Source organism: Dendropsophus ebraccatus, chromosome 1 (genome assembly GCF_027789765.1).
Source record: "Dendropsophus ebraccatus isolate aDenEbr1 chromosome 1, aDenEbr1.pat, whole genome shotgun sequence".
Taxonomy (NCBI): Eukaryota; Metazoa; Chordata; class Amphibia; order Anura; family Hylidae; genus Dendropsophus; species Dendropsophus ebraccatus.
In genome coordinates, this window is record NC_091454.1 from 49,207,218 (window position 1) to 49,220,166 (window position 12,949).

Sequence of the window (12,949 nt, forward strand, 5' to 3'; positions counted from 1 at the left end):
CTGAAAACTTCTAATTATATTTTCCTTGTGCTATAATAATGCTGCAAGACGACGCAAGCACCACATCTTAACCAGTTAACTTATAAAACTTTGTGTGATTGTGATTATTACTATTTTGACTGTGTAAAAGCTTTGTAGATTTATTAGGAACTAACACCATAGTTACAACAACACAAAGCAGTTCACAGAAAAAAATTCTAGCTAGTAGGAATAATGGGAAACATGACAGACTCATCTTCCCATGATGGTTTAAATACACACACACACACACACATTTATATGCAATATATATAAAATGATGTTCGTTTACTCTTTTATAACCACTATTTTTCCCATGTAATTGTATGCAAAGTAGCCCTCCTCCAAAAAGAAGAGAGCTTGCTTTCTAGTGCTACACAATGGAAGCAGCTTTCCTACAAGTCAGTGATCCTGGCTCCTTTAGGCTTTGTTGACACAACATTTTTTCCTCTCTGTTTAAAATAACCTCCGATGTTTGCATTAGACGTCCAAAATTATTGACATGATCATTATTTTGACATCTGGACAGATAACGTTTGTCATTTTATGCACTGGACATCCGTCATTCCATTGATTTCAATGCATTACAATAATTTTTTTTCTTTTTTTTAAATATAAATGGAGGACACCTTTTCCCTTTTTTCACATTGTGTTGGTGGTGCTATATATATATATATATATATATATATATATATATATTACAAAAAAGGGGTTGAGCTTTTTCTAATCTTTGATAACCCTTTAAGCTCCTTGAATTATGTCTGGGGATTCTAAATCAAACCAGAATATTTCACAAGAACTTCAACTTTGTTGAAGGAGTAGAGTTTTTCCATTGGTTTGCAGGAGGGCTACTTATTTTTTCCCAGTGGAAGATTTCATGTCCTGTCAGACTCCACACTCTCCTTTAGTTGCATGTAAATAGTAGCCAGTTGTTCCAAGGACAAAATATAGAAAACTAATTTAATTAATGTTAAATTCTAGTTGTTTATAAAAAAAAATTGTGTTACCACAACAATTCTACAGTTAGTAGCCCATCATTCTATTATGAAGCACATATTTGGTCTTTTCTTAGATTATGGTATGTAGTGCTGTGGTTAGTGTAAAGAGGTTATGCCACAATCAAAACCTCCTATCCTTTGGAAAGGGAATACTAGCAGATTGGGGGGGCTCTGGGACACAAGGACGGTTCCATGATATTATTTAATCTGTTTTAGGCTATGTTCACACTATGTAAGAGACCTCTGCAAAGATCATCCCGGCCAGTACTGCAAAGATCATCCCGGCCGGTACTGCAGTACCGGCCGGATGATCTTTATGGCCGTAGTGTTCTTATGCAGGCGCATCAGCGCGCATCTGCATCAGAACTCCGGAGCCGGAGCCACTCGCTCCATTGTGTGAACTGACAGGGTTTCCTACGGCCGCAATTCACTGAATTGCGGCCGCAGAAAACTGACATGTCAGTTCTTTGTAGCCTGGCGTGGGATCCCGGTCGGAGCGTATAGGATGTGTAAACGCTCCGGCTGGGACCCCATAGAACAAAAGGCAATTTTCCACACTGCATTAAGTACGGCCGTTGTTGCCGATGACAACAACGGCCGCACTTTTACGTAGTGTGAACATAGCCTTAAGACGCATTTTTTATTAACTCTGCAAAAATGGCATAACTTTGCTTGAACACAAATTTTGAACCTCAACATGTATAACACAAATTAAAGACATACAGAGGGCACAAGGAAGCTGTTGCTTAAAATACATGATAACTTAAGCTCCAGTAGTATATGTCCATCCTTTGAGGTATGAATAGAGCCCTTTTGACAATAAATCTCTGCAATATGGAAAATAAGATTTAAAGAAGCAGTTCACATTTTTTTTTTTATCTGCCCCCCCCCCTTCCCGCGCAAATAGTCACTAGATCAGTGTGGCGCAGCACAGCTTAGTTTTGGTCCCACAGCACCGTTCAAATCCGGTGCACACTCACGTCACCCGCTTCTGTGACCCCTCTTCTGTCTCCTTTGATTGAAGACCGGAAGTTACCCTTTCCAATGCATTCTCTATGGGAGATCGTGACTTCTGTCTCTCAAACACAGGAGACAGAAGAGGGGGTCACTGAAGCGGATAACGTGAATGTGCGCCATATTTGAACAGCAGCACGGGACCGGAATTAAGCCTCGCTGGGAGACACCGATCTCATCTGGTGAGTAGCCACACCACCGCGCAGCTGGGGGGCTGATAAAAAATTTTTGGGATTCGCTTCTTTAACCTGCCTTAGTGGCAAAATTGGAGCCCAGTAATACCAGTCCATTTTAAGATAAAGGGAATAGAAAGAGTTGTAAATTAAGGTCTAGACTGTACAGTTGTTTTTTTTATATACTTTATACCCATAAATATCAGGAAAGGCCATTACTAGAGATGAGCAAATTTACAGTAACAATGAAGCGAAGCACTTTGTGATCTTTGCAATCCGCTAATCAGTCTGCTTCCTTTCTAACTCACTGCCGCTCCTCCCAGGGTGCTGGAAAAAACTGGATCCAGTCCTGGAAAACTGGGAAAAGTTTCTCAGGACTGGATCCAGCTTTTCCCTGGAGGAGTGGCACAGAGCAGCAGTGAGTTAAAATACAGCAGGCTGATGAGCAGATTGCAGAGATAACAAAGTGATTCGGTTTGTTATTACTGTAAATTCGCTCATCTCTAGCCATTACTATTGGACCAGAGGGCTGTCTGACTCACAGTACTCCTGCCAATCAGCTAATAAAAGAGGCTGTAATCAGGTGCGCCGCACTCTATTCTTTGTTTTCATTAGGTTTATGGTGTTTGTGCTAGCACACTGTACTTTTCCCTTGATCACACTATATGATCCCTGTGCAAACAGTATCATGTTACCTCTGTGGTAATTGTAGTGTCTGCTGTATCTTCTTAAGACTGTACAGTTACAATTTCCTCTCCGTTGGAGAAAATATTCAGAGTAATAGTCATTGCTTCACCGTGTGTTTCAATAAATAGACTGTACCCTACCCCTTTAATTCTAAGTGTGTTGGTTAACATAAATGGAGGCAACACTCCCATAATCATATATTAATGCGCACACGAGGATAAATGCAGAAAATTATTTCAGGATGTTGCTTTCTTTAAGTGGACTGTTGGCCATGCACTCCATGCTGTGAAGGGATGATGGAAAACAGATATGTTGTGGAAAGAATTCTTTAAAGCACGGAAGACAAGTCAATGGAAACCATATGCAATCATGTATGTTTATGTGTATGTTTCTTGTGGTTTCACATGTATCCCTGTATATTTTTTACAGCACAGAAATTTCCCTTGCCCGATAGAGACATTGCAAGAATTAAAGGCCTTAATGCATTTTATATAGAATAGTGACCTAAAGTAAATCTTTGTTTTGTTGAGTAGCTCAAAGTCTTACAAGAGACCATAGTTTTTGCCTAAGATGTTTATAGAAAATAAAAAGTATAACTCAGAAGAGAAACTTTAACCTCAAATCTAGCTGAGTCATTGGATTAGTCACTGTGGTTTGCTTGGTATATAAAATATAATATATGGTAGATCATTTTTCAGATTTTCATAATCTCTCTTGTAAGTGATGAGAGGGAAAAGTATGTGTGGCTTTCCTATGGATTCTAGCATACAACAAATTTATAGCATGATAGAAGTAACTCACTGGCTAAACACTGACAGTACTTATATTACCAATCACCTTACAGCTGGGTTCACACTATGTATATTTCAGTCAGTATTGTGGTCCTCATATTGCAACCAAAACCATGAGTGGATTAAAAACACAGAAAGGCTCTGTTCACACAATGGTGAAATTGAGTGGATGGTCGCCATATAACGGTAAATAACGGCCAATATTTCAGTACAACAGCCGTTGTTTTAAAATAACAGCAAATATTTGCCATTAAATGGCGGCCATCCACTCAATTTCAGCATTGTGTGCTCATAGCCTTTCTGTGTTTTTAATCCACTCCTGGTTTTGGTTGCAATATGAGGACCACAATACTGACTGAAATATACGTAGTGTGAACCCAGCGTAAGTGACCTATTAATCCTGACAAAAAGGACTGTTTGTTTGTTTTTTGTTTGTTTTTTTTGTAAAAGCAGGTCGTAAATAATGTAAATAATAAACAGGGTCATAGTCAATTACAGCTGTTCTGCACTGTGTGTACATGACCAGAACTGTTCTTTTTGCCTTCAATGGAGTGCATTATTACATTGAAAATTTGCCAGTATTTTTACCTCAAACTTATGGCCCTATTTTGGTATGATTTCACTGTGTGTAAACACAACCTTAGATTGTTAGTGACATTAAAACGTTTTGATAGGTAGGGTCTGGGAGCCCAGATCCCCAGAAATGACTAGGATGAGCTGGAAGAGGTATTGGGTAGTACTCTTATTGGGTTTTTGCTCTCCTGTCTTGCTATGGGAGATAGAGTCTATAGTAATTTATAGAGCCTGTCTCCTTCGATGAGACGGGGACACGATAACTTAATAAAGTGCTCCTGCCAGCTTGGCTTAGTGATCAGTGTGTGTGTGTGTTTGTGTGGGGGGGGGGGAGTGGGTGTCTATACACTCAGACCCTAACTGTTAAACATTTTGGAGCTGTCTCTGTGATATGTATGCTTTAAAAGCCTAAAGGCAATGTGGCATCAGAAAGTGAGCTATTATTTAACCCTTAGAGGACCCTGCCAATTTAAATTTTTGCGTTTTCATTTTTCCCTCCTTGTGCTTAAAAGGCCATAGCACTTGCATTTTGTCACCTGGAAACCCACATGAACCCTTATTTTTTGCATCACTAATTGAACTATGCAATGACAGGCTGAATTTTTGCATAAAGTACATTGCGAAACCAGAAAAAAAATCAAAGTGTGGTGAAATTGAAAAAAAAAACGCATTTCTTTTATTTGGGGGGTTTTCATTTTTTACGCCGTTCACCCTGTGGTAAAAATGACTTGTAATATATGTTCCTCAAGTCGTTACGATTATGACGATATGTAACATGTATAACTTTTCTTTTATCTGATGGCCTGTAAAACATCCAAACCATTGTTAACAAAATTGCGCTTTTATCCTTTGGTCTATGGGGCTGTGTGAGGTGTTCTTTTTTGCGCAATGATGTGTTCTTTCTATAGGTACCTTGATTGCGCATACACGACTTTTTGATCACTTTTTATTACAATTTTTCTGGATTTGAAATGACCAAAAATGCGCAATTTTGCACTTTGGGATTTTTGGGCGCTTACGCCATTTACCGTGCGAGATCAGGAATGGGATTAATTAATAGTTCGGGCGATTGCGCACGCGGCGATAGCAAACATGTTTATTTATTTGTTTATTTTTATTTATAACATGGGAAAAGGGGGGTGATTCTGACTTTTATTAGGGGAGGGGGCTTTTTACTAATAACCACACTTTTATTTTAACTTTTACACTTATACTAGAAGCCCCCCTGGGGGACTTCTAGTATAAGTGCACTGATCTCTCATTGAGATCTGTGCTGCATAGACTTGCAGCACAGATCCATGAGATAGGCACATTGATTGCTTCCGGCTGCTGCAGCCGGAAGCAATCGAGTGCCGAGCGGGGATCAGCGCCATTACGGCGCTGACCCTGGAAGGGGTATGATGTTTCGGTCGCTCCTTCGGGACAATGTCCCGGAGGAGCGAACCTCTTCACTAGACACCAGGGAACAACTGCATTCGGTAATCGCATTACTGTATTACTTTATTAGCGGGCACGGCGATCGGACCGTGCCCGCTAATACCTGCGGTTCCGGGCTACAAGCGACACCCGGGACCGCGGCGGTTTAGAGCGCGGCTTCCGCGCGGCCCCGCTCTGAACACGGTGAGGCGGCCCTGGACATACGGGTACGTCCAGGGTCGCCTAAGGGTTAAATCCTGTTTTTATTTTTTTACATTTTTGGTGATGTGTTATGTAATATTCCATGGTGCATTGCATGATCCATTCCATGGATTGGTGCTTTAAGGATTGTAGTACTGCCCCCAGAGCACCAAACTGCCTAATTTACTAGTTAATAAAAAACAAGATTTGAGGAAAGCGGTGCTTATTTAAGGGTAAGAAAATCACCTTCATTCTTTAACAGCATTAGGCTATGTTCTCACTTTGTGAACATATCTGGAAAAGGGGGCCATCTTGTTACATAAATGTCCACTAATAATTCCCTAATAATCTTGATATGTTCCTGAATAGAACATAGCCTCAGAGGCTTCTAACTTGCTGTTAATTTCCTCCTGAGCCTTCAGAAAGATTCCCTGTTCACTAGCCTATGATATATATATTGGGCAACTGATCCAAGATCACCCTCAAAATGTGCAAATGTGAAAAAAAAAAAAAAAAAAGGTTTCTGTCATGTCGGCTGATGTGATCTTTTGGGCCTTGGTATAATGATGCAGAGAAACATAGTATACAGATCAAGGAAACCTACTGGAAACTTAACAGATCCCAGTATAGAAATGTCAACTAGTGGTGTGGATAATATTTTCTTGTTTCATCTTTTTTCCAGGCGACTCAACAAGAATAAGTTGCAAGTCCTTCCAGAATTGCTGTTCCAAAGTACTGTAAAATTGACCAGGCTGTAAGTCATTTTATATTTGCATATTTTCCTTATTTTGGCTTTTTAACTGGTTGTTGTTTGTCATCATATTGCTCTATATAATATCGTTTGTCTTACCATTATTGGTCATATTAATAGCCAAAGAATAATTTGTACTGCTTTTATCGTACCCTTATGATGCTGTCTAAGGTCGTTTATTTCCCTTTATATTTTATGTACAAATAGAAATAGAATGGAAATGGAAATAGAAAAAATTAATTTGCGTTCCACGGACTAACTTTTAGGGTGTGTTCACACGTTCAGGCTTTTAATTGCTAAACGTCCAGCTCTGGATCAAACAAATTTTTACATTTTAATGTGAATTTGCTTATAGGACCACGTGTATACAGTTGGTAGTATTTACAGAGTTGGTTAGAAGAAAATTAAATAGATCTGGGAATATACTTTATGTTTTATGTGTGCCAAAATGCAAAAATTGTTCTGGAATAAAATAGATAAAAATTTATCATACAGTGTAAAGAGACTGGAATGTATGATCAGAATAGATTGAGGGTGAGTTTACACGTACCAGATCTCAGCTAATTTTACTCTGCGAGTTCTGCAGCAAAATCCGCTGCGATTCCTGGCACTGTCATTTTGAATAGGTTCACATGTATGTAAAGCCCCATTCCCTCTTAACCACCACGGCCCCCTAAATACTTTACCCTGGCTACACTTCGGCTTGCTTCGTGGGCTCCCGGCATCCTGACGTCCTGCTCAGCCAATCAGTTGGTGTGGCTGGACAGCGCACTGATTGGATGAACGGGACATCAGGGAGCTGAGAGTCACAGAAGCAGGCTGGAGCACAGATGGGTAAAGTATTCAGGTGGCGGGTAGAGGGGGATGAGGCCTTACATACTCTCAGCGGAATAAAAATTCCACTGCAAGTATGAAAACCTATACAAAATGACAGTACAGAGAATCTCAGCGGATTTTGCTGTGGAACTTGCAGCGTGAAATCTGCTGTGGTTGCTGTACGTTTGAACCAACCCTTAAACATTTTATTTCTCCTAAATTAATCAATGAATCTTCCTTGTTTTGTGTTACGGTTAGTGTCCTTGTCATTAGAAAAAAGTTTTTAGGAAACAAAAATTAGGGTGGGCACCACCTGCCAATGGGTGGAAGCTCAAATGGTAAACATGAAACAAAAACCATGAAAATCATTCAATGGACTAGAAAAACAGGTGTAAGTTACAAACAGTTAAAACAAGAATAAATGCACCATCCACTCACTGGGCAGAATCCATAAAGTAGTCAGGGTAGGGAGATGTAAATTAGAGCAAAGTGAATGTAGCAATCCCACTGTGAAGGCCAAAGGGCCCAATGAAATGTAAGGGTTCCACTCGTTCCGCTGTTGGTCACAGGACCAAGACTTTACCAGGAACCACTACAGATTGCAGTGGTAAAACCTGCAGAAAAAAATATAGTACAAAGTAACTAAATACAATTTTATAAATTCTGCTAGGAAATTCACCTATGGTGATTTAATAAAAAAAAATTCTGCAAATGAGGACAAATTTATGACAGCATTTCCTCAGTGACTTCACCTGGTAGAGAAAACACACAGTGATGACTGCAAGTTACTTGTGGATCGGCAGCCTTATCCTCAACATGAATTTTTCCCCGTTTCCAGAGCAGTAAATCCACCCAAATTGGAGCAGATTTGTCTTGCAGAATTCCCTGCAGATTGGAGATCTTCTATTTGAAATTCTACAGAGCACATCTGACCAGTGTGGTCTGACTTTAATGTTTCATTTCTGGGCCTTAAGGCAAAGGATGACTGGATTAGAAATAAGTTCTGATAAATGAACAATTTTAGCATGAAGACTTTAAGGCCTTCAGCAGTCAGCACCACATATGTGTACACAACAAGCTACACAACCTTAGTCGGAACATTTCATTGACTGAATTGCAGTTTAAATTTTGTTTAAATTTCTTTTCATTATGAGAAAACCAGCTTGTGTTAAAGTTAAGCCTTTCCCTGCTTCATGGTTGGCTCAGCTTAGTTTTACTGTGTGAGATCCAGACCACCTTGCATCTGACTTGGGGCATTCTGGCTCCATTGCAGACCATTTTTTTCTGAATTCAGGTCAAGTGAGTTTTTAGTTGTGTTTCCACAGGCACAAGCCAACACTTGCTGAGTGTTCTTAGAAAAGTGTCCTCTACTAGTATCCTTGGGAGTAAAAATCCTTGCTCAGGCAATCCATTAACCCTTTAAGCCTTTAATAATGAACTGATTCTCTATTGCCAATTTTTTTTATAGTTATAATGGTTTGTTTTGTTTTTCTATACCAGTTGCAGTTTCCCTTATAAAACACTTAAAACATTTTTTTTTTCTGTTTTGGGCACCAATTCAGTGTGCAGAAATAGCCAACTTCAAATTCTTCTGATGCAATTGATTTACTTTTGGATGGCTTGAAATCTTGTATTTATGAGAAATTATTCTACACAGAGGTAATGCACAGCTGGTGTTACAATTCTAAATCAGAAATATACCTCAAAACATTGTTTAATCCCTTCATGTACAGTAGAAGAATGTATGATTATGTCCTTTGGGACTTACCTACTACTACGTCAATTGTCCATAGATTAAACGAGAAGTCAGGCACGGGGCAAAAATATTATTCCAGGCTGAGGGTGGGGGAACATAAAAAAGAAGTTATATTCACCTGACCCAGTGCCCGCACAGAGACATGCCCCGCTCTTGGACCCCAGCTGGCTTTCTTCTTAGCTCTCCCTGGCTATGTCAAGATTCGGTTGATGGATGCACCGCACAGCCAGTCAGTCAGTCAGTCACCGCTACAGTCACTAATTGGCTGAGCGTGCTAAATACCACCCACTTGACATTCAAACCGGGCTGTGACCTGGAAACCGGGAGAAGAGGACATGCGGTGGGATATGGGGGCCCAGTGATGCCCCTCCGCGCAGGCTCGGGGAAAGGAGAGCATATTGTCTTTTTTAATAGCCCCCACCCCCTGCCCATAATGATTTTTTGCTCCCCCTCCCCCCCGTAACTGTTTTGTATAATAGGGCCTTTACTAAAGTAGTTTTTCATTTGATCCCTTTCAGCCAATCAGTTTAGAGCTACAAAGCTAATTACGAGATGCAGATGCAGGGGGCTTGTTTCAATTAGGACTGAGGTACTCGGACTGCTTTTATTAACTTGTTTTCATATGGCACTTCATGTGACATCAAGTCTACACTGATGCATTTTGTAACATTACAGAACAAAGTGGAGAAGACTTTTGGTAAAAGTTGATCTCCTGCAGTGTTTTCTTATATCCATGGCCTGTCTGGATCAAGGAAGTAGGGAATAGGGAAGTACCACATGAACAGCTTTTACAAGCTTTTACAAGTCTGTAATCTATCTATCTATCTATCTATCTACAACGAATAGTCTGCAGCTTTCCAAGGTTGTGAAGCAAACATGAGATTTATTCCATTAGTTCATAACATAAAAAAGTGATAACATGCAGCAATAGACGCAACGTTTCGATAGCCTCTACGCTATCATTTTCAAGCGTAGAGGCTATAGAAACGTTGCGTCTATTGCTGCATGTTACCACTATTTTATGTTATGAACTAATGGAATAAATCTCAAGTTTGCTTCACAACCTTGGAGTGCTGCGGACTATTCGTTGTATATGGACATTTGTACCCCTGGGCGGGGAATCTGCTGGCACCAACATTCGCTATAAGGTAGTGCTGCTCCTATATTCCTTATCTATCTATCTATCTATTAGTGATGAGCGAATAGTGAGATATTCGAATATTCGATATTCGTACGAATATCCCGTGAATATTCGAATATTCGATCGAATATTCGATCCCATTAAAGTCTATGGGAACAAGTATTGGATTAGTGAAAAACATCTATTTGACCATTTGGAGGGTGAAACCGGAAGCTGGGGGATTTGAACGCTTATCGAATATTTATCGAATATTCGAGGGATATTCGTACGAACATCGAATATTCAAATATCTCACTATTCGATCGAATATCTTTTCGATCGAACAGTATTCGCTCATCACTACTATCTATCTCCTATCTATCTATCTATCTATCTATCTATCCATACATGCATATACTTGTTTGTTGATTTGTTTGGGCAACCTTTTACCTCTGGTTAGGTCCGCCTTATAGAATCTGCTAAGGTCCAACACTTGTTTCCATTACATGACTATGGACAGATTTTTATCCCCTGAAAGTAAGCACTTCCACATTTTACAGGGTAAAGAAATGTTGTCCTTCTAATTGTGAACTAAAGTGGTTTTGTCAGGGGAGAGGTTTTAGTGGGTCAGTAAAATAAAAATATGTTACAACGGTGCCAGGGACCCCACTGCTCACTACTTCCTGATGACGTGCCAATACACATTACGAGTGCACGTTTCCTGTATGTTGGTATGTTAGGAATCTGTGAGCTGTGGGGAACTGGGCAAAAACAGAGTTCTAGTGGTGGGGAATTGGGCAGGTGAGTATGTTTTTAATTTTTTTATTCCATAAACATCCGTTCCAATTCAGTTTATACTTAGTCTTATCACAAAATCTAATATAAGGTCGCTAAACATGTAAATTCACATCTGGAATAAAACCTCTTGATGTTCTTTGATGTTGAATAAAACAAAATGCACATTCCACATCCTACTTCAATTATCAGGATAATAAAAAATGGACAGAATTTCCACACTGTTTATGCACATTCTTTAGCTATTACATCATGTGAAAGGTTAAAAGAATAGGAGATGCTACATGTTTGTCTGTTGTACATGTAAATACCAAACGATGTGTCATATTATAACTCATACCAATTGTTATCTAGATGTGAACTCTCCAAAAATATAGCCTCACAAATTTAATGAGGCAGTTGCAGAAACAAGTATGGAACAAGTGCTTTAATTTTATTTAGCTGATTTATTACAAAATTAAATTTGACCTATGAAGATCCAATTAGGCTATCATTCAGGAGAGGGCAGATAAGGTCTGGAGACTGGGCCTTCAGAAAGTTCCTTTAGCTCTGAATAAGGTAGAGAAGTCTTCAATGTATGTGAAAACATGCAGACTGTACATAAGAAACTGAGTTGAATTTTTAATAAAGCCTTATTGAAAAAATAAATGTATGAAATATAGTATATGCAATAATAAAAATAATTTTAAAAAAATATATAAAAATAAAATATGTAAGGTGTCCATAACCTTTAAACTGCAATAGTCATTTAAGAAAACATTTGACATATCATGTAATAGAAATGCTGGTCTTAATGAATTTCCCCCACATTTTTCTGTAACATGGTCTACATGTGATTTATTTATTTTTTTTTGGCACAGTTTATTGAAAAAAAATAAACACACACGGCTAGCAGCGTCCCAACTAAGGTGAAATACAACTTAAAAACACTTCCTTTAGGTGAAGAGAAGTCCTTCGTGTTGAGAGATTTAGAGGAAAGATATGCATTTAGGTTAGGCTCTGTTTTCTGAATCTAAATCTCTTTTCTGCACACTGCAGACTTTGATATTTTTGCGAATGTTGTAATTTTAAGTACTTTTAAACTAATCTTTTGCATGGACAAGGTGCAGAATGCTTTACATGATGATGAGATTATCAGGGCCTGCAGCTACAGTTGCAGAGCGAGATTCTCTCTACTTGAACTGGAAAACTGCTTATTGTGGCTGCTCAGGTTCAGAACATAACAGTCAATTACATGAAGTCATATAATTATTAAAACAGTAATTCAGTAAAGCCAGTTTATGGGAGAAATATCAGCTCATAAATATTTTCTTTTTCTTGTGTTTATAAAATAATAAAATCATACAGCACAAAAAAAGACACTCCAGGGAGCTTGGGTTTCCTTGTCCAATTAATAGGCCCGATTTCCCTTCTTGTATTTAGATTAATGTTTAATATTCCATGTGGTTACTATTAGGAATATTACTTTTTGTGACAACTTTAGTTAAGATATCATTTAATAATAGGTTATTATGGTTTCTTACTTTGTGGCAAAAGCATATCTTAAAGCTCCGGAGTCCTAGTGCAAATACTTGAACAGGGCCTCCACCTATTATTTAAAAGAGAATAGCTATAATAAATGTGCATAAAAAAAAAGTATGGGGGGGGATTTATGAAATTATGTTGCAATATTTTATGCAAGAGTCGTGAGTGCAAACATTATCGACTTTTTGGTATTATTATAAAGTGGATGGGGCTTATCGTTTATAATAGTACACCTAAAATTGACAAAATTAAAGTTGAAATCTAAGCAGGCTTGTAGTTGGTGTAGATTTACATATGAGGCACATGCATAGTCACA

At 38.8% G+C, this 12,949-nt stretch overlaps 1 protein-coding gene across 1 annotated transcript in view; it reads left to right on the top strand.

The window, feature by feature from the left end:
- Positions 1-12,949, top strand: part of SLIT3 (slit guidance ligand 3) — a 413,110-nt gene that overhangs the window by 63,883 nt on the left and 336,278 nt on the right. Inside the window, exon 4 of the mRNA XM_069970656.1 lies at positions 6,554-6,625. Coding sequence (XP_069826757.1) covers positions 6,554-6,625 — 72 coding nt within the window. The remainder of the gene's footprint in view (positions 1-6,553; positions 6,626-12,949) is intronic.